Here is a 24,497-nt window from a genome sequence, read left to right as displayed (position 1 = left end):
CAATTAGACAGCAGCTGCAATTTTAGAAATGCAAGTCTGCAAGGGAGGTCTCACAGAGTCAGTACAATCTCGGCATGTCAAAGTATTCAGAGAGCCACGAGTCAATCTGCAAATAAAGGATTCACTTCCTCCTTTAGGAGGCAGTGCTTAAAGTTTGCGATGACACTTGCTCAACATGACTGCTGCCTAGGGTGACCAACGGTCTGTAAATTTCACGGACCGTCCGTAATTTCCACCTTCTATCCATATCTTTGATGGACCCCATTTGACTGTAATTTTGATGATTTTGGGTGACAAGGATGTCGTGTCTTTCGCTTTCCAATGGTTGCCCAGGACGCTGTTTGGAGAACCAATAAAACTACCTAGGATTGGCTTGAAAGCCAATAGCCAATCCTAGTGCTCGCTGCCCCACCGCAGGACTATTCTTATTGGACCTGATGCTTCATGGCCAATGAGAACAGCTTTAGCGTACCCAGCCTTAGATTATTTTAGGACGTGCAGTGCATGCTTTCGGTCTTTCGTTTCCTGTTTACAGGGTCCGACTCCTGCATTTTTAGGAGAGTGACACTGTGTGCCAGGCTCTCTGACCTTGATGAACTGGACCACAGAGTCAGCCATGGGCTCCATTACCCCTGTAAACAACTTCTCGAATGCTGGGTAAGTTGGAAAAAAATGTGCTTTTCATGTTTTTCTTTTACATGTGTATCCGTTTATTTCCAGTTTATTTAAGTTTGTCTGTGTTGTTCTCTCTCCGTTCCCCGGTGTACTCGTTCCTAAGCTCTCTATCTTTCTCTCTCTCTCCCTTACTCACTCTATCTCTTCTGGTTCACACTCCCAGGGCCCTCCTCCCCTTCAAACTAGGTCTTTTGTCTGCATCTCGGAGTATTATGTTCTATAGCTTTCTGTCCATGTATTTGTAGGTCTGCAAATTATATCTCTTTGCATATATTTATGTCTCAGACTGACTGTTCACTTGTGAGTGCCTATCTGTTTATCTGCCTTGTTATCTACCAACTGATTTTCCTCCCTCTTTGTCTTTACCAGTTTCTGTCCATCTGTCTAATTGTCTGTCCACCATTTTGCCTTTCTGTCTACCTAGCTTGCTGTGTACCTACCTTCCTTTACAGAGCTAATGAAGCAATATTAGCTTTGAGATCCTGAAAGAAAATACCAAGGAGCATGAAAGTGCCAGTCATACTATCTATATCACCCCTCGTTATACCATCTGGATTACGTTGGGCTGTAAAGCACATTGTGATTATATGCACCTTCTGCATCTTGGTGGTAAAATATCTGATAGTTTGTGCTTAGATGTCTGATTAGGTGCCAGGCGAAGGTGCTGCAGAGGGGACGTTCACTTCAGATTGGGAGGCATTTTCGGATGCAACATCTACCTCGCAGGCAGACTCCTTGCCAGAGCCAACCAAGTGAAGCGCTTTGTAAAGTACAGATCAGAATGGGAACTTACACACCACAACATCAGGAAGTTGTCAGAAGATGTGTACAAGGCTAAGTGCATACTGTGTGATAAAGACTTTTTAATTGCCCACAGAGGAGTGTGGGATATCAAAATGCACAAGGCAGGAGCACAACATAAGAATAATGTCTCAGGCCGGGCAAAGATGGCAGCAATTTCATTACACCTGCAACCAAGCTTCCAGCCAGAAGTAGCTAAAGTCATTGCTTGCTTCGTCATAATGTGCCATAGGTTTTATGCAATCCTCACACTCTTTCTAAGACTCCCACATTGATTATGCAAACCATCTTGACAATTTTCTATTACTCTTTAAATGTGCAGCAGTGTTTACCAAGTCAGGTTTCTTTTAACATGCTTCTCACTCGGTTTATATCAAGAGCACATTATAATTGCTTTAGGGTTAGCAGCTGACACTTTAGTTTAAATTTGCAGCTCTACGCCCCATTGTGGACACGATTTGCTTCACCAGTGGAGACTTTCTTTGCGTGCTGCTTATACATTTGTAATTCTTTTTATTTTAGGTCACAGCTGCAAAGACGACTTGGGTGTACCATGCTGTAAAGCATCAACTCCTACCGCTACCTGGATTGTGGCTTCAAGCTATCCAAAGTAATTTATCCTGGCTCATCCATTGCGATGAAAGCATCCTGTGGCTTCCCAAAGGCATCAAGTATCACTACGATTGTGCTTAGACGTCTATCATTGCAGCAAGCATATGAAGACTTAAAAGATGGATATTTCTCAGTTTGCAGCGATGCCTCAATCAAAGGACACAAAAGTATATCCACTTTTGTTGCAGCACTTTAATTTCACTTCCGGTGTGACCTGCACCTTGCTGGATTTCTAGGAGGATGCAGCTGAGACTGCTACAGCAGATCACAACAAAATTAAAAGAGCATGGGTTGAAATTGGAGGACATCGCTGCATATTGTGGAGGCAACACAAGTGTCAACTATGGACGAAATAATTCTGTATTTCAGCTTTTGAAGGGAGCAAATGAAAATATTCTGCATGCAAACGGTCCTGCCCACATCCTACACAACTGGGCTTAACAAGCCATTAATGGATGTGGAATCCTTTATTCTAAAAGTCTACAGCTATGTCTCTTCTTCAGCTAAGCGGAATTGAGAGAATGTTTTTCTTTTGTGGACCTAGAGTGGCAGCCTTTGTTTCGGCATGCCACAACTTGGTGGCTCACTTTGTTCCCAGCCATCAAAAGACTGTTGAACAGACCCCCCCAGGATATAGCGGCATGGATAAGCAAATTTAGCGGCACAAATATGGAAATTTAGCAGCACAAATATGGAAATTTAGCGGCATTTTTGCGGCACTTTATTTTACTCGTAATCATTCCTTTTCAGCCTTAAATCATTGTAAAGTGACTTAGTAGAGTATTTAACTTTGAAATAGGCATTATAAACTGTCCAAGGGAGTTTTTTTGCTATATCCTCCTTTGTGGTAACATTCTGGAGCATAGGTTCAGTCAAGCAAAGTAGTACAGGGAGACCCCAGAGACACCCCTGACCCTGGAGACGTCAGAGACCTCACTGACCATGAAGATGTCAGACACCCCAGACATTGGTGAGGTCGGAGACACCCCTGGTCATGGAGACGTCATCTCCTCACCCTCTCTTCCAACAACAATGCTGTTCTAAGAAAGAGTTGAAAGCACTATTAACTGGCCCACTCTGCAAAGTGGCACTAATGTGTTTGCGTGTGACAGAATACACTCTGGTCACTTTGCAACCACTATGTCTAGTTGCATGTAGTTACTTTACATATAATGTTTTTTTTATGTATTTACCCCTTTCGTCCTGAGGCTGCAGCTCGAACATAAAATGCCGGAGAAAGACAACATTTCCAACAAAATGTTTCTTTCTTTTTTGGATCCATTTCACATGAGAACGAATGAAAGAAAGGAAAGAGAGGCAAGCACTGCTTGCTGAAGTCACAGTTTTCCTTCAGCACGCTTGGGCGAGGGAACACATGGGGCTGACCCTCCACCCCCCCCCCCCCCCCCTCCCCTCCCCTCCCCTCTTCCGTCACGAGGCTGCTGTTGGAACAGAAAATGCCCGGAGAAAGATGACCTTTCCAACAAAATGTTCCTTTCCTATTTCGAATCCATTTAATGTGGGAACGAATGAAGGAGAGGAAAGAGAAGGTAAGAACCGCTTGCTGAAGTAACGGTTTTCTTTCAGCAAGCTTGGACGAGGGGAAAGGTAAGTGTGTCAGGGAGCTCAATGGCGGGTGGGTGGGTGAAGCCCCGCACCTCCGCAGAACTTTGAAGTATTTCAGCTTCCTGGAGGAGGAAGATTAGGAAGATTTGTACCGAGCCGTGCACTCACACTGCCTAGCTTTTTCAGAGACTCGCTTCTTCTTCTTCTTCCAAAGCGCACGGAAGAGTAAACAGGCATCTATTACGGCTGTACGGCACCACGTAGTGACGTGGGCGCGTACAGCCAATAAGATGTTACCATAATTTTTGCAGCCTGCCGGAGTCCTTTTTCGCGGCCATAAAGGTCAATATCGCGGTCATCGCGCTCTTCAGCCGATTTCGCGATTTTTTTGCGAATCGCGAAATGCTGGAGGGTCTGGTTGAAGTGCTGGGCAGCACTGAAATCCTACTTCCTTTCCCTTGGGCAAGAAAAAACACCCAGAGCAATATGGGATTTTCTAGGACTTGAAATTGGGGAGGCAATGTCACAAGGAAAAGCTTACCTTTTCTCTGATCATGACATTTTGGTAATTTTCAACGCATCTATCTTGCTGCTTGAGAAGGATGAGCTGAGCGCCCCAGAGTTACTGGGTATCTTCAGGATATTGCAGAACAACTTAAAGGACAGAGTGGAAAATAAGTTATTTGGTTTCCAAGTGCCCAATTATTTAATGTCCCATGATTTAGAGTTGAGCGCAAGCATGCAGAGCGATTTTCTTTTTTTAATTTTTGGAGCACCCTTAAAGTATTTAGAAAAACGGTTTTATTTTTCAGAGAGCCATAATTTGTCAGCATTAGAACCATGATGCTTAAGAGAAACGCTCACTTTTCAGCAGCTCTGCAAAGCTGCTGATGAGGTTAACTTGACCCATCATTGGGAACTGCAGTACTTCTTTAACAAAAATACAGTATAATTGCTCCTACTTCGCGAGCTGTGGCAAGCATCAACTTGTCATGTGTGCAGAAATGGCTGAATGTTTTGTCAGAGTTGCCTTGCGAGGTTCCGAATCCTGTCATTTATACTTTGCTAGCCAGGCAGCAATGCACCAGAGAGGATTTTTCTTCAATTGAAGTTCACCTGGACTGACACACGAAATAGGTGAGATTCTGAGCTTGTTAAGGCAGAATTGCAGATCCAGGTGAACATGAAACATTCATGCACAGACTTCTACCAATTTTCTCTTCGAAACAAAACTTCTGAAATGTGTCAGTTCTGAGGAAAAGTACAAGTTCAGAAACCAGCACTAAAATCAATGTTGCTGCTGTTTCTGAGTCCATCTACTAGCAGTCCTATTAAGGGGGCAAAATTCTGTTATTTACATCAATGGTCAAACTTTGCTTGGTGCGCTGTACTACTTTTTAACCGAATATAAACTTACTTTCACTTATGTTTGTTGTCCATTTACTTATTTATATACTATTCCCCGACCTCCTTTGTATGGTTTATAAAACGTACCCCTTGTCCTGAATTTTGACCTTCCATCCTGAATTTTGACTCTTTGTCCTGAATTTTTACACTCACCGTCCTGAATATACACCCATACCGGTTGATCACCATACTGCTGCCTGAGTTATCGCTCACACACCGGATCACTCAGATTTAGTGGTTAGCTGCCATCTTCTCAGCCACACCTCCTTTCATCGACGGCGCTTCTCTCAAGTAGGCACTTTAGAAATCTAATTCTCAACCGGTGCTTGCTAGAAGGAGCTGCAAATACGCCGCTGGAAGATCGCTAAAGAAACTATAAACATGTGTCCATTTTTTATGTATTTTTATTGTTATGTAAACCATCGTATGAAACATGTCTGATACGAAATTGTGTTTTGTAAAAACAAAACATTTACAATATATACGGCAAAATGGAGTTGGGGTGGGAGGAGGGGTCTCTTTTTAATGAGTTACAGTGAAAACAAATCTTAGGTGTGAAGAGAAAAATCTAATTACAGTAATAAGTGTAGAAAACGTTATGGCCATCTGCAGGGAAACAACCTCATAATCCGAGTATTAAGTAGAGACCAAATCGTAAAGGTGAAGTCAATTGGTCCAACGACATGTCTTACCCACAATGTACCTCCAATCAGAGGAAGTCGGTTTGGCTTCACAAATATTCACTGCCCTAGAACGCCTCCTGACTAAATGGAAAGTTGAGGCTCAAACTGAATTATTGCAATAATAGTCATTATCAATGAATGCAACAGTATCTGTAGCTATCAGAACTTTATTCAACCTTCTGACTTTGGAACTGGCTCTAAGCATAGACATAACTGCTTCACCAGTCCTAGCACAGTTCATTATCAGACTGGTCTACCAGTCTGAAAAAAAACAAATCACCAGAGAAGACAGCTGCTAGGTCTGTGGTTACCGAGTAAAGTGCAAAGCCCTATCCGTTCTAGCTATCCCTGTAAACAGATGGAGACACAGCAAGCAAAACAAATATTTTGTAGTTGCAAAATTCATATCTGAGGAATCTATATGCCCACGCCTAGAAAAGAAGACACCCTGAGCTAACCAGTCCATCTTTCCATGGAGGCTAGGACCCCACTACAAAGATACCCTTCATCAAGAAATATGGAGCACTGCAATCAACACGAGCGTGGAGCATTGCATCAAACATGCTCAGGGTGAAACGTTTGCTGCCTGATTATTTTGTTCAGGGTCTTCAAATTATCATTCTAGAGTTCAGTAAACACAAAATCAGAGTGCCTCCTATAAAAAGGACTAGGCTGATTCCCAGTCCAAGTTTTACTCAGAATGAGTGAGAGAAATGTAACTCTTTAATAGACGCATTTAAACACCAAAATGAACGAGAAATTACTTATGTACGGTCTCAAAAAATGTCAATGGCGCTCTATCCCCGACATACCCCACTTTCCCCAACCACAGATTGCCTCAGTTTTAATTTTGTGGTTTCTCACCTCTGCAAGAAAAAGAAATAAATTCACCATTTCAACCCTGCCCCCAGTCCTCTTTGATCTCATGAGCAAAAGTGAGTGTGGCCACAAACGATCTTCTGTGCCAGTTGGACTATTTTCATGGGTGCTGCCCTTCCTTACCCCCATAGGGGTGACTTTGTTACATGGAACACTCAATCAGATTTCTCCTTCTCCTTCATATGCAAGAAGACAATGCTGAAGAGGAAAAGGCCAACCATCATGGAGAAGGCACTGGCATAGTAAGGGAAGGCAGACGGGATGAAGCGTTCATACTGGGTGTGCTGCAGTGGACGTACTGACACCTGAGGGGTAGTGAGAGAAATAAAATAAATCATAAATGTATACACAAACAAATGCTTTGTTAAATGAAGTAGTGATGAAGAAAAAGTTTGTACTACTTTAACAGTATAGTAGGTAGAGACACACCTAAAAGAAATGCACAAACCCTTGGACAATTTAGAAAAAAAAGAATGCATGACCCTCAAGGATAAATCGCCACAGTATTAAACAAGCATTTACAATGCAATGGTCTCGGCAATATTCTAGGTAGAGCTATTGGTATTGCTCATTATTTTTTTTAATCATTTTTGTATCCCTAAATAAATGGCATTGTCATTTCTATTGGCATTAGCTTTTTGTTTGCATATGTGATACCTATTGCATTAGCAGAGAGAGAGTGAGGTAGTGAGATAGAGAGAGAGAGGTAGTGAAAGAGTGAGGTAGTGAGGGAGAGGGATGTTGTGAGGTAGTGATATATAAGCATAGAGTGATGTTGTGATGTAGTGAGATAGAGAGAGAGGTAGTGAAAGAGAGTGAAAGTGAGTTAGTGAGATAGAAAGAGTGAGGTAGTGAGATAGAGAGTGATTGAGGTAGTGAGTGAGAGTGAAGTTGTGAGCTAGAGAGTGAGGTAGTGATGTTTTGAGAGAGAAGTTGTGAGATAGGGAGGTAGTGAGATAGAGTGGAGTAGTGAGGTAGAGAGAGTTATGTAGTGAGAGAGAGTGAGGTAGTGAAACAGTGTGATGGCGAATTAGAATTTTCGAAAACATTTTGAAATCTGAAATATAATATGACGTGTGCCCACAAACTTTTTTAATTCGATTACGCCGACGGTGGGCTTCCGAATAGTAAATTGCTAGGATATTGGGGACTGCTTGGGTGCCAAGGACTGTTTCTGCTGTTTTTTGCGGCGGGGTGAGTATTGGGGCTATATTCACTAACTCAGATTTATTATGAAGGCAGTAAATACACCCGGCTGTGAATATTAACCATTGATGGGGTGGCAGGCTGAAATTCATGTTGTCGGGGTGTGATTTATATTTGTATAATGGCATGTTCACATTGTGCATGGTGTTACTGTGCTGCTTCCCATCCCCAGAAACGCACACACCTGCAGTGGCGTGATGCAGGGTCCTTGCCTAGTTCCAACCAAGGCTTCAGGAGTGGATGGGAGGGTGGCCTCACACAAGGGAGGCGCAGGCTCGCCTGGGAGAGAGGGGTTAATGCCCCGCCCGTGCCTTCAGTGCGACGCTGTGCTGACGGCGCGGGCTCTGAAGTCCAGGGCGCTCCCAGCTGTAAAAGGGAGTCTGCAGGGGGGGGCGCAGAGCTGAGGGCGCTCCTGGAGCAGAGAGACAGTTCTGTAGTTTCCTTCCGTGGGGCTGTGGTGTGCCCCCATCCCTCGATCTGACCGGTTCCTTGTTTGTGCGAAGGCACCTTCGGGCCGTGTCCCTGCACTGCATGCGGTGTGAGTGCATCACATTTAAGTGGGAGGAATACAGAGAGGGAGAAACCACAGGGCACGAATTTCGAATATGATGAAAAATGAAATGTACAATAAGCTTTGCAACACGAGGGCGCCTCTGAGTGCATGTCCTGGAGAGACGGAGGCGCCTTTCATTTTCTAATCACGCCCAAGGAGCAGATGCCCCCACTTGAAAGAGTATTTTTGCTGGATAAAAGCCGACTAGACAATTACCCACTGCTGAAATGGTGGGTGAAAGAGATGATGAGTGAAAACTGAATGCCATGTGCCTCCAGAGAGCGATAGAAGTGATTTGTGACGGTTACATCGTTGAGCTTGGCTTGGCTTTTGACTGCAGTTGAACGCTCACTCACCCGTTATGTGGCCATTTTTTAAACTATCACATGGGGGAGCTGCGGGAGCGCTAGAAAACTTCCTCGCACCTAACTTTCTGTCCGAACTTCTTCAAACATATACAAAAAATCTACTGCGGTTTTACACAGCTCCTAAAAACCAAACACTTCAGTTTCGTGGCGTTACTCAAATATTAGAACCGGTGTCACGACAAGACAAGTGCCTAACTAACAGCAGTGGGCCCCCGTCTAGCCGTACATCCCTTGCCGCATTCCTTTGCTTTCACCACACGGCAGCAGAAGCCAAGGGCCGAAGGCAGCAGCACATTTCCCAGAGTTAGAGCCCCTAGCAAGCATATCTGGGCAAGAATGGGCATCAACACTGCTCAGGCACGCCTGCTTGTGACAACTTCTTATTAAACATGCCCCTGTGCCTGGTGACCTGGCGAAGTACGTCGCTTGGCACTGAATGCGTTAAAAATGCAGATAGTCCCCATGGAGGAGGCAGCCTCGGCGTGTGGTTCTGGTTAGAACGTACTGTGAGCCATCACCGCGTATAAAGTGACAAACCAGGAGGCCCACAAGGAGGAGTCTTAAGAGTGGGCCACCTCTACACACCTCCAGGGCCGTGATGAGACCTCCGCCCTTTCCACTTCTCTGCTAATACAGCTCTTAGAAGCCCTGAGCACCAGGGTTGTGCAAGGCTGCGCTGCCATTTCGGTTGCCACAGGTGTCTGAAATAAATACCGACCATATGTGCTATCTCGGTTCGCTAACATAAATAGAGTGGAATGCAGTATATTGCATGCGCCACTGGAGTGCACACAGACACGTGTAGACGTCAACTCAGTGTGCAGCAGCGCAGGACATGCCCCGGATGTGAGCCCTGCACAGCCAGACAACCTATGCATCACCCACCCTGACCTTTCACAGTACAGCGCGCTCGCTCGTCCGTTCTCACTCGTTTATGATTCTTACTCATTCACCTTCCATTTCTTGCCACACTCGGAGAGGGAGTAACGAGCCGAACTGCTGCTGCTAGAATTTGTTTAAAGCGGCTGTCGCAAACTGGTGAAGAAAGAGATTGCTAATTACCCGGGCCGCCACCAATTGGTTGGTGTTGCTGCTGCTATTTGCGTCTAAGCTTACGTTTCCCTGCGTAACTAGACGACGTGGCCTTAGGAAGAACTACCGTCTTACCCTTGATTATGGGTTCGAATCCTGCCTTGGTACTAAAATTTCCAATTGAAAGATATAATTTCCACGCTTTCAATCTCCCGATGCCCCCGCACACTCATTAATCCTTAATTCGTGTTTGTTGCATACAGTCGGTGTCAGTGCCTGCGATGCAATCCCCGAGTGAATATAACATAGTATTGCACGTATATTTCATCATTACGGCTACCAGCCTTGAAGCCTGAATTACCGGTGGGCTGGTGAAATAACGATGAGGTGGCAAACCTTGCTGCCATGCCCAGTTGGAAAAAACTGCGGCAGAGTGGGCAGCACCGGTTGGCAGCTCTGAGGTGCACTTGCAGTGCAGCAGGCATAGAGTGGCGGCGCAGGATCAGTTGATTGCTAAAAAATGGCGGATGGAAGCTCCGAAACTTTTTCGGATTCGAGGGAGTGTTCCTGCGGTTCGAAAAAGGGCGTGGCTAAAAAGTGAAAAGAACAGCAAAAAACACGCCCCCGAATCTGAAAAAGACGGAGCCTATTTGGAGGGACGGCTCTCTCCTCCAATGGCTGGCCTCCGTTTAGGAAGCCAGCCAATGGAGGAGAGGCAAAAAGAGAGGCGGGCTAAGGAGCCACTCTCAGAAACATTAAATCTCCGACTTCCGGTTCTGCCTTCGGCAGACCGGACAGTCCTCGACCTAAAAAATAATACTCAAAAGATACAGACCAGGATGGGTAAGGAGATCAATGGCAAATATCATGCTCATCTCCCGCACGATCAGTAAATTAAGATTAGGGGGTGCAGGGGTCAGTCTTTGGAATTCTCTCCCAGCATACATTCAGCAGGTATATGATCGCTACAAACACCTGGAAGCAGTTACTCGGGGAAAGGTATTAACTATCAACACTTTAATGTGAATACCTTACAGTCCACACGGACGACTACCACCGTGATGCAGATTGTGTAGCGAATTAATCTTGGTTTAAGAGAAGGGCGCAGTGGTGGTTAAGGACTGAAAGCAGCAAAACTGGGAGAAGCAGCAAAGTAAAATAGGGCAAAAAAGAATGTTTACTCCAATATGCAAAGGAAACATGACCAGAGGGAGTAAGTAACTCACTCATACACAAATGCAGCCATTGCGTTACCTGTGTTGAAGAGTATAGATGTGTGTATCCCAGTCTGTTGTAATCCACCTTAAATTGGAACACGCCGTACACATCAGGCAGAGTGAACTGGACGCTGTATTTGCCCCCTAGAAGAGAAGATGTTTTTGTTACAAAGAAAAGGAAGAATAGTGACGCTCCTCTACAAAACACGATAATCCTCCTTTAAAGCACTTCCTTTTTGGAGAGTGCCAAACCTCCTTCCAAATGACTATTTAGCCACTACGCACCCTCCAACCGACCACTGGAGAGAGCATATCCTGCAGAAGGAAAGCCTTAAGCTGCGGGTAGTGACATTCTTGCAGCTGAAATGTAATCTGGTAATGTTACAAGAGGACGCCTGGACTAATGATTAAGGCGGCTGGGCTTCACTTACTAGCTTGACACTACCAATGTCAAACGGGGCAGAACGCATTTTGTAGTCGCATGCTACTCAAATTCACCAACGTGCCATATAAAACACAAATTCCCGACCTGGATTATTCCTAGGTTTACTGCCTCGAATAGCTGTGGGACAGAGCAGGCTTCGTCACAAACATCCCATTCTTTTGCCACAAACAAAAGAAGGGAAATATTAGAAATATGCAGTTGATTCAAAAGATAATTGTTTCCTGCCCCTTCTTTCCCTTCCATGCTTTTGCAGGCTCACCATGGCAAAAGTAAGGCCTGGGAAGTACTTTTGAAAGGTGGGGGCTATGGGGGACTAATATTTTATCCCTGCCTATATCATCAACACTACAGACATTCACAGGATTTTAGAAATTGAGCCAGAAGCTGAATGCTTCGGCATATTATGTTTAAAAAGCCCTTGTGAACTGGACCCTGCAGGTGGTGATGGTCAGCTAACTGAATTCAGGACTACGATTTGGTGGCGGGAGGTAGTCAAGGAGTATGAGTGAGGGGTAGGAAGGGAACGTGCAGAATTTATTGGAAAGTGGAACCTCTATGGATTAAGTGCTCAAAAGCGGTGAACTGCAAAGCAAGTAAACCCACCATTTTTCTTCAAGAAGGTTCTGACAAAGGGATCGATGCGGACAAATTCCAGTTGAATATCATCACCATCAAAGGGAATCCATTTGCCATTGGTGAGCTTTTCAATCACAATGCTGTACTCCTGCAGAAGGAAGTAAAACAGTCCAAAACATTAAAATACTGATAAAAAAAATCAATGCAACGATCATAAACAGATTTGTTTCAAGTGACAAAACTAGGCACATAAACATAACTAGCAAGAAAATTAGATAACTGTAAAAATACAAAGCAATCATTCAAGTCTTTGAAATTTGAAGACTTGCATTTTAAATTGGAAAAACAGACTGCAGAGAGAACCAGGGTAAAAGGCATAAGTCGCAATGATTAGGATTTGGTCTCAAGACTGTAAAGGAAACGGTGGGTCAGGATTTAGGTGTAATGGCAGAAGTCGTTGGGCACAGCAACAGGTAGGCACTATAACTGTTTTAATTAGGAATAAATTGAAATTTGTATTTTAAGAATTATATCAATGTCGAAATGGAATGGAACAAATTAGTTATCTTGGCCAATTTATTTCTTTAGTAGAGTAACCTTTGCTCCCCAAACAGATCATGGACAAACCCTATCATGGTCAAACAGTTTTAGAACAAATCTACGTAAATCGCATCCAAGAATAAATGCGGCTTCTCTTTCAGGTAAGTTGGAGTAAAATCACGGAGCCGGAGACCCAGAAATCATGGAAAAGGAAATGTGTACAACTTGGTACCGGTGTGGGCCCCATATATAAAGTATGCATAATAAACAACTTTTATTCAACAAGGACTGAATGGGAAGTTAGATACTGATTTAGCAGAAATAGGATACATGGGGAGACTTTTACTAAGCAAAGTCCAATGCCCCATGTGCATAAGACTGCTGGAATAAATGGCGGCCTTCAGTATGCGCCATCTAAATGACTATACAAAGGTACCAATGCATACAAAAGCAATAATTATGCCTTCGACTTGCTAGTGGCAATGAGCAAGGTCAGTATCAAAACTAAGAAAGTTCATTTATAATTGCATAATTTCATATTCTTAGTTGACATGTTGAAGTACAGTGACCTCTGTCGGAGAATGTCGAGCATCATTCTAGCCCTCCGACAACACCAAAACATTTCCCACCTAGGCAACACTAATTCAACATTCATGAGCCCAGACAGGATGTGGTGCACTGCCCATCTAATAATGTGCTTTGGTACCTTGTCAGAGGTACGAAGCCTAAATAAAAGCAAGTACAACATAAAACAACAGCATTGGCATTTCAGTTTTTTTTTTTAAATGTGATTTAGTTCAAGGTCAAATTCTCTGCGGAAAGTGCAAACCTGGTCATAATATGCAAGTCAACTTCTTACAATGCTGAGAAAATTCCAACAGCAAATTATGATTTTTAAGATACCAACGGACCTAACTTGGTATTGTAATGTTTTGATCAGACATGCTTTTGTGATACTCTACAAAACAATGATGCTACAAAGCTGTTTCATTCAACTCTTCGTAGGCCACCTTGAAGATCAAGTAAAGGCAATGCTTGGGGAAAACGTGCCTACGATTAAGAAACTAGAAAACATATGGAGATCAATTTATTCTGTATTCTTACTACAAGGATGGGAGTGACAAGTTGGAAGAACCCTCTCAATCTCCAGTTTTGATACCCTGTACATTTGCCACCCTCCCCAAGACAGTCTCTCAAGGCACTCTGTTACAGCACTGTGGTGCTGCTGAAATACTCTGATGAAGACCGTACTAAGGACAATTAACCTCCATTAAGTACTGTTTCTCGGAGCATCCGAGCCAACAAACTACATATACCAGTGGTGAGTTGTGTACGCTTATATAATTGTTTCATTTGTCCTGCTGCTTGACAACCACTGAAGCCTTTCGGTATTCATGCTGCGAGATCAATCAAGCCAGGAGCAAAGTACCATTGTAGAGACACACACAAGCTTGTGCACAACCATATACTGTAATGCTCATGGATTCCATTGCTGAACAGCATTGTTTACGGTTGCGTGAAGGTAGAAATAATCACACGTGACTAAGAACATTCTAAAACCCTGAAGATTTTGGATTTCCAACTGATTGGGAAGTGCAGCTCGGCTAAAAATCGGCCTCTTTTCCAGCTTCAAGGGCAGAGAGTACAAGCGAGGGGTCGGCCTCAAAATCGCTCATTTCAAAAAGGCATACTTGTCAAACAGCAAAGTGAATCTTATCAATGCGTAAGCAGAATGGAAGAGCAACGAAGACAGAGGGCCAGGCACATTCATCTAGGAGTCATAAAAGGACTCCATTAACTCTTTTGAGAATAATGGCAGAGCATTTTGCCAATAAAAACGTCTGTCCCTTATTTGGGTGATCTTTGAGCTAGATTAGAATTTGCTTTTACTGTGCCCTTTGCAGTACAGAGCAATGTGATTTCTCTGGACACCAGAAGAACATTATTTGCTGAACTTTGGCGTTGCTGGCAAACATTGGTTTTAATAAAGATTTTAAAAGCAAGAGCTGCCAATGACACCAAAGTTCCACGAAGAATGCTCCATCACTGATTTAGCCTCCCAGCTATAGTATGTCATTGCACAATTCAATGCTATTAAACCAATAGAGATTCCCATCTGCACACGCAATTGAAATAAACAAGGTAAAACAAGCATTTGCAATGCAATAGGTCTCGCATTATTAAAGTTTGAGCTATTGGCATTGCTAAATAATGCAACACCGATAGCTCAAACTTTAATAATGCGAGACCTATTGCATTGCAAATGCTTGTTAATCTTTTTGGTCAAGTCATTTGGCAGCAAAAGACTGCTGTCGGTACTGAAAATGCGTTTTGTAAAATTAATATAACATAACACGATGGCAAAACAGGTCCACAGGTTCACAGATCTCTCAGTTTCGAGCCTAGACACAAGTACTGTCCATTATGTCATACTGCCAAGCAATGGTGTTCACACCCAGTGTATTTCTCCTAGCGTCCAGGGAGTTTAGCTATACCTACTTGCCATTTGGAGCAGAGAAAATGGACGGGTGTCATATATTGTATTGTAATTATATTTATATAGCGTTTACTACCCCTCACCAGGGGTCGAAACACTTTCGGCTAGTAGCACGCTAGTCCGTTACCCATAAAGGATTAGTGGTGAAATATGAAAGTGATTTGTGTGGTGGATATGTTAGTCAGTTATTTGTATTGAGAAGGATAGTGGAAGGAAAGAAGATGGAAAAAGGTTTGCATTTATGCAGCCTTGCTACTCTTGATGGGGTATTGAAGCGCTTTTTTCGGCGAGTAGCACGCTACATCAGACTTAGAGGCATCTCCTATCTCTTGAACAAGTCCCAAATAACAACATGATGGCTCACATCTTATTTCAGTTTGCAGTAATCTTTCGCACTGGGGCACTAATAGTAAAGGGTACATTTGCAAGGGCTGGAAGTCCTGACTATCTCCTGTAACTTACTTGGAAATGATCGAAGTTAGATACAAACAAAATTTGCCAGAGATATCTGGACTAATAATGTTTGAGGTTTTCTTGACATCCAAATTAATGCAGAGTATTAAATAATAATGGTATCTAATATCCCACTTATTATGGCAATAGGGAAATAGAAACAGGTAATTATGATGAACAAAAGCTACCAAGTATTATTTGTGTTTTTCTTTCCTACAATGGATCTGCTCCTAATGATTATCAGCTAAAGAGGTTGCTGTTGTGAGAGCTGGAAAAAAATAGTTGCATACTTTCTGCCAAGTGCAAGGGTGGAGGATGGGAATATCGAAGCCAGAATATTGATGGGCTACACTATCCTCACCAAAATATCAAGGGACAAATATAGAACGGTAAAGTGGTATATCATTTTTATTCGTAGATGTGGAGTTACGAATAGTAAATGCTTCCCTCCCTCTGTTCACTTACTTAGTTGATTTTTTGTACCATATTATGGCCACAATATTGCGACCCATCGATATTTATTCTTTGATATTCACTACAACAATCAAGTGCAAACTGATGCGATACTTCAGGATGTGGTCCGTCGGCTGCGCTGCCGCCTCTGGTGCAGGAAACCAGGGTTCGAGCCTCGGGGTCGCGTCCACATCCTGTGATTCTGGGCAAATCACTTAATCTCCCCATGCCTGAATGTGTAATGTAAATACGGTGCTATGTAAAGCGCTCCATCAATACCCTTGGGTTGAGTTCGCGCTATATAAATATGCAAAAAAAAAAAGGAGCTGCGCAAATTGGAAGAAGTCAGAGTTGATAATTCTAAAGTGCTGTTCTTTCCGGACTGTTCCCTTGAAGTGTAGAAACAGAGAGGCACGTTTATGGCAGTCAAAAAGAAAATGGGAGAGTTAGATATAAAAAACTCGCTCCTCTTCCCGGCACGACTCCGAGTGGTAAACGATGGCTCCACTCACTTCTTCAATGAAGCGGAAGAGGCATGGGACTGTCTCGAAGCTGAGGGTCATAGTGTGTCATCAACTAAACGGTATGCTGTCACAAACTCTCATCAAGGCAGCGGCTGGAACTGGCAGAGGCCTCGCAGATGAGCCAGGAAGTACCTGACGTAACTTAAGGCTTCTCCCAACCTAAAGCAGAGACTACGGGAACGTTGTGCTGTTCTGCAGACAGTAGCGACCATGCGAAGAAGCCAAAAAAATAGAGACAGGGATGCTTCATCACAACGCTCCATGAGTGCGGACAGAACGTCTGCTGTGTGGCTACTGGGTAAAGACTCACAACCATTACCAGAAGTGACGCCCCACACAGCAGATGCCATTATGTAATGCAGGAAAAGAGTGTCACAGTAATATTTAAAAAATGCCCAGTGAGGTCAGTAGTCCCAGAGAGGCAAATGTAGCTCAGTGCGGTGGAGATCCGACTACACAAATTGTGAATTTACACGCATGTGAGCCTTCTGTCTCCCCCCTCGCTGCCTTATTTCCCGCAACGGGTCTAGAGGCACTGGAATATAGGCAAGGCACAGTGAGCATAACAAGGATCAAGACCAAATTCCAGTAATCTTCAGGACAGGCAATTTCCACATCTTCCGCTGCATACCACGAAGTTGGAGTAGATTTGTATAGTACAGTGGCCCGAAGCCTTGAGTGTACACTAATTCTAATTGAATGTAAAGTGACTGCACAGCAGATATCAACGTGTAATCATTCTGTTTCTCATTACAATATTGGAGAAGTTGGGGAGAGGATGAGGCCAAAAAGCTAGAGCGGTCGACCTCGAACCTGGGGAACCGGGTTCGAGTCTCGGCAGGGAAGCTTAACATCCTGTGATTATGGGCAAATCACTTAATCTCCCCATGCCTAACAAAAACAAGTGGGGTTGTTTGTGGCCTGGTATTATTGGGAGATTCATGAAATTAGCAGGAGGAGCGGGTCTGCTCTTGCTGCAGCGGGTGATATTTATTGCTTTGCGGCACTCGGAATCCAAGGTCATTTAAACTTCACTTCTGTGTGGGTGTGCAGGATTACAGCGCTGATTGCGTTCATCTAAAATAATAGTGCTGAATGTCCATAGCGAATGTTCCACCTTGGAAACAAGAAGGTAAAGGAAAGAAAACAAACGGAAAGAAAGAGGTTAGGCGGGAAGAAATAGGAGAGGGGAACTTAACAAAAGAGGACGGGGTTGAGAGAGATGGAAAGAAAGGGCCTGCGGAGAAAGAAAGAAAGCGAAGAAACGAAAGCGAAAATTTTTGAGGCAAATAAAAACAAGAAGGGCTGGGCGAGAAGGGAGGGGGGAATGCCAGCAACAGAGGAGCCTGATCAAAGCTGAAGAAAAGGGAGGGGGAGGAGGGAGTGCGAGCAGCAGCTGTGTTAAAAAAGCCGAGGTGACAAGAAGGGCTGGGCGAGAAGGGAGGGGGGAATGCCAGCAACAGAGGAGCCTGATCAAAGTTGACGAAAAGTGAAGGGGAGGAGGGAGTGTGAGCAGCAGCTGTGCACGTGCACGCCAACGTGCACTCAAGGTTTAGGCCAGCCAAAACTGTGGGTAGCACTTTGAAAATTCCACATACAAAATGTCTCTTCGAGCCTTTGGCTCGCGAGACCTAAAAAGCAGATAGACGACTCCCACCTCTTCGAGGACGCTACATTTATTTGCAAAGCAGATTGCATCGCTCTGTGTACAGGACTGCAAAATGTGGACTAGGCAAAAAAACAAAAAAAAAAAAAAAAAAAACACTGATACTTCCAGGAGCCCTTTCGCCTCTTGTACTAGTTTGTCTGCTTCAATAATCTGTCAGTCTATTGAAAAGGTATATTGACTGATCAACCTTGACCCTTCTACCTCCGACATGCCAATTTTAGTGTCAGATATTGGTGGGAATCTTACCACAAGGTCAGTGACGGTATAGGCATTGGGTGGGGATTTCTCCCCTACGCGGTGGTGGGACACTGCCCCTACTCGTAGCACTCCCTCCTCTTTGAACACCCAGCGAGAAATGGCTAAAGCCAGATCATGGTTTCCGGTCCGGTCATGCCTGAAATCCAAGAGATACGACATTATTGTAGTAAACAAAATATTCTCCAGGATTAGCCCTGCAAAAGCCTAAATTCAGCACACACCTGCTCAGAACTACTGTCTGACTTGACAATAAGAAAGGCAAAAGAAATACAATTTTCACACAAGATAAAATAGTTGATATGCAATCAAGAAACACATTTTCATAAAAAGCCACTGAAATGAAATGAAATGAAATAAGCTTTATTTCGATAAAACATATCTTAACAAGCATTTACAATGCAATGGTCTCGGCATTGGTAAAGTTAGAGCTATTGGCATTGCTCATGACATTATTTTTATTTATGTTTTTGTTTTTAAAACATTTAAATAAACGGCATTGTCATGAGCCATGCCAATAGCTCTAACTTTAACAATGCCGAGACCGTTGCATTGTAAATGCTTGTTATTATTAAGTGCTGCTCTGGTTCTGATCCAGACTTGTCTCAATGAATTGTGATTTTATAGCTTTTATTGCTGAATGAAATGTTTGTTTTATCATTGTTCTACTGATCTTGCTGTGTTTTATAGATTTTATCTGAAATAAACAATGAGTTGATAAAACAAATATTCAGCGATAGTGAATTGTGTTTTCAATGATGTTATTTGTTAGCAAGGCAGCAACTCACTAATATTACTGCACCCAATATCCGTGACACCTTTCTGTTTCCCATATGTGAGGTCCTGTTTTGATTTAAAAAACTGTTTATGTATCTTGCATGAAACAATAAAACCAATTTTATCGCTGCAAAATATCTGTAATATACGCTCACACATCACACACATTAAAAAGAAATGAAAGAAAACAAAATTTACAACAATCTGTTTAAGAATTATTCAAGGTAATCAGGGTAAGACTGTGCAGAACAGATCTGACTATCGGTGGGGTTGGGGCTCTGAAAGCCTGGGCCCTGGGCCAAGGCACACTTTGCCCCTGTCTTAAAACGTCTCTGCCTGGTTGCTCCTCAAAACATTGGCCCCAGTAAAGTGGGCTCTGTGGAGGGTGGTATGTATTTCTTTCACCCCCACAGCGGAAACTCAAATAAAGTACACAATGCGCATGAACTAACAACAGCAGAGAACAGCCCTGTGTTAGCACGCTGATCTTTACAGTTGATGGATATGTCAGAAGCAAGGTTCAAATTCGAAGGAACCAATCCCCAACCAGGTTTAGCATTTAGCAAGGCATTTACAGCAACGGCAAACCTCTTGCATCTTGACTCACTGTGAGTGAAGCAGTGTGTATTCTTTTCAGCACCTATCAGAGTTTCATTTATTCATACAACAAACAGCAAGAAAGAAAATCGCCCGTTTGCCGGAATCAGGCACACGTGGGTTGTGGAAAGGGGCTGGTGTTTTGTTCTGTTATCTTAGGAGCAGGGAGCCTGTCTCCAGACTGTGGAAACCCCTCATGATGGAAGGTCTGCGACAAGGAAGTAAAGCTGGAGTAATCAACGGACCAGTAAATTATCAAAATATTTTAAAAAAATAACCGGGCGCAGAGGAAGTAGAATTTATGCTAAGAGAGACCATGTCAGATATGGCTCTGTGCATTCATTAATTAACGTGTGGAAACATTATGCTTGAACTGGTAGATAAATAGGACGTACAAAGTGTGCTGGTTTACTATGACAGCAATCGGGTGCTCCTCTGCGCCAAACCAAAGGTTTCCCGAAAGATGCTCGAATGCCGAAAATAGTGTTTTCTCACCTCTTTGAAAGAATTCATAAAATTGCGCACAATGCCATGGTAGAGTGCTCCTTTCCTAATCTAGCATTAGCAGGAAGCAACATGCAGCTGTTTGTCGGCCTTATCTCGGAGAACAGCGCGCGCTGATTTGTTCACTTCTTTTTCACTGGTGAGTGAAGACGTGTCAGAGGAAAGCTCGTGGTGTAGACTTGGAAACGGTCTCAAAAGCTGATGAGTGACGACATGCACGCTGAGGGCCTTGAAGCCTGAGTACTGCTGATGAGCAATCAGTAACTGTGGTGTGGGGTTTGACTAATCTTTTTGGATCGCCCCTGTGGTCGAAAGCAAAGGCATTTCTGCCTCTCTCCGTTTGTAACAAACAGCGAGCAGCATCCGGGTCCTCACGCAGAGGCCTCCTATGCTCAAGAGAACCCTCGCAGAGGCAGTGCGTAAAAAGTAGCTTCAACGCGTCTCACAGGAATAATTTATTTTGTATTTGTACCTAGAAGTGGAGTTAAGAATATTCGCTGGAGAGAGTCGGTCTTTTTACGAACAAGGAGATCAGGTGAGGGAGCAACGCCGGGACACCACCGCCTTTCTCCGAGGCAGAGAAGAACTGCCTCGGAGAAACGCAGCCTCGGTTTCGGATTCGGGGGCGTGTTTCTTTTTCTCTCCTCTTGCCATTGGCTGGAGGAGAGAAAAACACGCCCTGCGAAAAGCAACGAAAAAACACGCCCCCCGATCCGAAAAGGACGGGGCTTCAACGGAGTGACTGGACCTCTTCTCCAGTGGCTGGCCAGCATTTAAGAGGCCAGCCAATGGAGAACAGGAGAGAAGAGGGGCGGGTGCAAGCCCCTCTTCTCAAAGTCACTCAAAGTCATTAAATCTCGGAGCTAGACTGCGCAAGCGCAGCCATCGCTAGCCGAGACCTAAAAAGCACATACAAATGTAACATACAAAGTGAGCACAAACCGTAAAAAATGCGGTAAGAATCATGCAACCCAAGATATGCAGGAAAAGTTTAAAAAGTACATATAGACATAATAAATAAGACAATATAAAAGGGGAATATATACAGAGGGGAGAATCAATCATCCAGCTTAACTAAGCTTAACTAAGGGCTACAAGGGCTTTAGTTCTTAACAGCCAGGACCACCTCAAGAATTTCGACAGAGCGCAGACATGGAGAGGTCGAGCATCTGATTTCAGAATGCGTAGGGCTATGCGGTGGTCACGTGTTCCCAGAGTTTTGCATAGGGGATTAAGCCAATAAGATCTTGGGATTTTGTATTTCGGGCATGCGAATAAAACATGTGCAATTGATTCAATTATGGACTCACAAAAAGGGCAGTATGGTGATGTCTGGGAGGGTGGAGTCCAGCGTGCAGTCAGCTCACGAACCGGGAGAGTGCCAATCCTAAACTTAAGATAGAGGGATCGGTCATACGGCTTTTGAATTATATCGAGGTAAGGCTCGTAGCACACTACATCTTTAATCATGAGGAATTCAATAGTTCTACTGCCACCAAGAGAGCTAGAATTTCTTTTTGCAATGACCCAACTCCAGTAAAGTTTCTTGAGCTCTGCTTTTGGGGGAGAAGTTTTATTATCCCATGCATCTCTAAGGCCGAGATCAAGAAGTAGAGCTTTGACATCTTTCAACCATTTAATTTTATGCCAAGAAGGGATGGATAATATATCAGATAAACCCTCCGCGTATTTAGCTAACTCAGGGGTCCGCCAAATCCGGGCCCATAGGAGTAGGGGGTGTACTTTTGCCAGGTCTTTCATTGAATGGCACCCTAGGTCCATTAGTAACCGAACTAGAGGGGTGCTCTGCGGAAGTGCCAACAGTTCTTTATAAAAGCTAGATTCAGACTTGGCAAGCTCGTCAATGTTAGTTAGGCCCCATAGTTTGGCACCATAAAGTGCCGAGCTCACACCTTTTGCTTTATATATGTCCAAAGCTGGAGCTATTGGCCGGGACATGGAGGATCGATGCTCCCTGAGGAGGGCGCCCGTAACCCTCTTGTGGGTTAGTAACATTTTTCGTAAATGGGATGACCAGGACATAGTGTCTGTAATGCGAATACCCAAGTAATCGAATTCTTTTACCCGCTCAAGAGTAACCGAATTCAAAACTGGGGGCCGCCCTAACTTTCTAGGTGGATTTAAGATTAGGTACTTGGTTTTGGTAGTGTTTATAATGAGGCCTCTAGCACTACAGAAAGCTTGAAAGCTATCAAGCAGGATTTGTAATCCCTTTGGTGATTTGGATAGCAGGAGAGTGTCATCCGCGAACAGGAGAGTTGGAATACGGTCGCCCGCCAGGGATGGTGCATCAGAAGGGACTTTTTTCAGATGATCCACTACACCATTCACATAAAGTGAAAATAGGGTAGGGGCAAGAACACATCCCTGGCGGACGCCCCTGTTCACTGGGATTCTCTCCGTTTTCTGGCCCTGAGGCCCCCATCGCACTTGGGCGTAATTTCCATCATGTAATTTCATTAGTAAGGCCAACAAGTAAGGAGGAATATTCATGTTGGCCAAAACACGCCACAAAGTATCGCGGGGGACAAGGTCGAAAGCTGTTTTCAGGTCGATAAAGGCAAGATAGAGACTACCCTTTCCAAGAAATACGACCTTCCAATAAAGGAGAAACAGTCTAAAGGCCTGCTCTATGGTGCCTGTCCCGACCCTAAAGCCTGCTTGGTAGTCTGAGATGATATTGTTGTCATTTGCCCAAGATAAAATCCTCTCCAAAATCACTTTCCCAGTCACCTTCTGAGATGAATCAATAAGACTGATCGGGTGATAATTCGCTGGATCGTCTCTGGCTCCCTTTTTAAATATGGGAACAACCTCCGCCCCCTTCCAAGACTCGGGGACCGGGGCACCATTATCGATGGCATTGATTAAGGTAGAAAGAAGCTTCCCCCATCTAGATGGGTCAAGTTTTAAAACATCGCCAGGAATGCCGTCTGGGCCAGCTGCCTTCAGGGGAACAATAGACTTAATGGCAAAGACTACTTCCTTTTCAGTGAAAGGAGTAATGTTCGAAGCTTTCACAAGGGGGGGGGGGGGGGGGGGGGGGGGGACGTCTTCAATAGAGGGTGTCCCCAAATCTTCCGACCGGGAAGAATAGAGTTTAGACAAATGTTCGAACCAGGCCATGCTCGTTATGTTACATGTTAAAAGTACATGGGCTGGTCTGGTTTTGGATCCAATTATTTCCCAGAAGGAGCCAGAATCTCGTTTAAGAGAAGCCTCTCAGTGTCTGCCAATACTGTTCTTCCCAGAGTTTTTTGGCATTAGAGACAGTAATCTTATAGTCCTTCCTAGCCAACTGGATCTTGGATGTGATCCTAGTTTTAATGGCCGCAATTAGGACAGATTTTTTCTTCCTGCAAATTGGTGTATACCACCCATCGGTGGGGGTGCGTTTGGTCACACCGCTTGGTGGGCCACCTTTACCCTCTATACGGAATAAATTACCCAGCTTGCTTATAGTATCTTGAAAGACCAAAGAAGCCTTATCAAAGGGAGTCTCGTGGGTACTTAGTAAGGCCAGATCAACTTGCACTTCCTGCAGTATTGATCTTATCAGATCAACTTTTACATCATCTAGGCTCACGTTACGCCATTTAAGGCGTCTCTCGCAGTTGGCGGGACATACCTCATGGGTTTGCATAGTGCTAATTACTGGAAAGGGCAGAAACCCACGTATATCTTCCCATAGTGATTTTATACTGAGAGATAGCTGATTGTGGTCGCTATCGTGTGAGGGGATTATTTCCATATCTACCTCATATGCCCAGAGATTAAGATCAAGAAGTATGTAGTCGATCCGAGATGTATGATTGGTCCTATTGTAAGTGTGCGTACCTTGAAGGTCAGAAGGTGTTCTGCCATTTGTAGCCCTTAATCCAAACTCGAGAGTCATAGTATTTAAAAATATGGCTGTTTTCGTCCATCTCTTTATAGGAGTTAAGGATAGCAATGGGATGCCTCTTTTGAAGTCATCCTCAAAAAGATCGGGAAGATCCAATGAGGCGAGAGGCTCATAGGAACAGTTGAAGTCGCCGGCTATTAGTATATGGGATGTATGGTGGGACTTGCGCAATTCACCCTCAAGGAGTGGAAATACAGGCGATAATGCACCACCGCCAAGACCCCTGGCGTAGACGTTATAGATCACAAGAGACTTCCTTCCATGGGAACCCTTTAAAGTAGGT

At 44.0% G+C, this 24,497-nt stretch overlaps 1 protein-coding gene and 1 long non-coding RNA gene across 2 annotated transcripts in view; one reads left to right on the top strand and one right to left on the bottom strand.

The window, feature by feature from the left end:
* Positions 1 to 481: 481 nt before the first annotated feature.
* On the top strand, positions 482 to 5,079 carry LOC146868109 (uncharacterized). Its single transcript, XR_014962415.1, has 2 exons — positions 482 to 657; positions 1,999 to 5,079. It is a non-coding gene; the product is annotated as an uncharacterized LOC146868109 (long non-coding RNA).
* Positions 5,080 to 5,895: 816 nt separating this feature from the next.
* Positions 5,896 to 24,497, bottom strand: part of DDOST (dolichyl-diphosphooligosaccharide--protein glycosyltransferase non-catalytic subunit) — a 62,766-nt gene continuing 44,164 nt past the window's right edge. The window contains exons 8-11 of the mRNA XM_085608955.1: positions 18,403 to 18,550; positions 12,048 to 12,168; positions 11,037 to 11,143; positions 5,896 to 6,928 (exon numbers count right to left, since the gene is read on the bottom strand). Coding sequence (XP_085465081.1) covers positions 6,779 to 6,928; positions 11,037 to 11,143; positions 12,048 to 12,168; positions 18,403 to 18,550 — 526 coding nt within the window. The 3' untranslated portion in view covers positions 5,896 to 6,778. The remainder of the gene's footprint in view (positions 6,929 to 11,036; positions 11,144 to 12,047; positions 12,169 to 18,402; positions 18,551 to 24,497) is intronic.

The sequence above is a fragment of the Triturus cristatus genome, chromosome 1_2 (genome assembly GCF_964204655.1).
Source record: "Triturus cristatus chromosome 1_2, aTriCri1.1, whole genome shotgun sequence".
NCBI lineage: Eukaryota > Metazoa > Chordata > Amphibia > Caudata > Salamandridae > Triturus > Triturus cristatus.
Note: the sequence above shows the minus strand (reverse complement) of the source record. Positions and strands in the feature narration are given on the sequence as shown.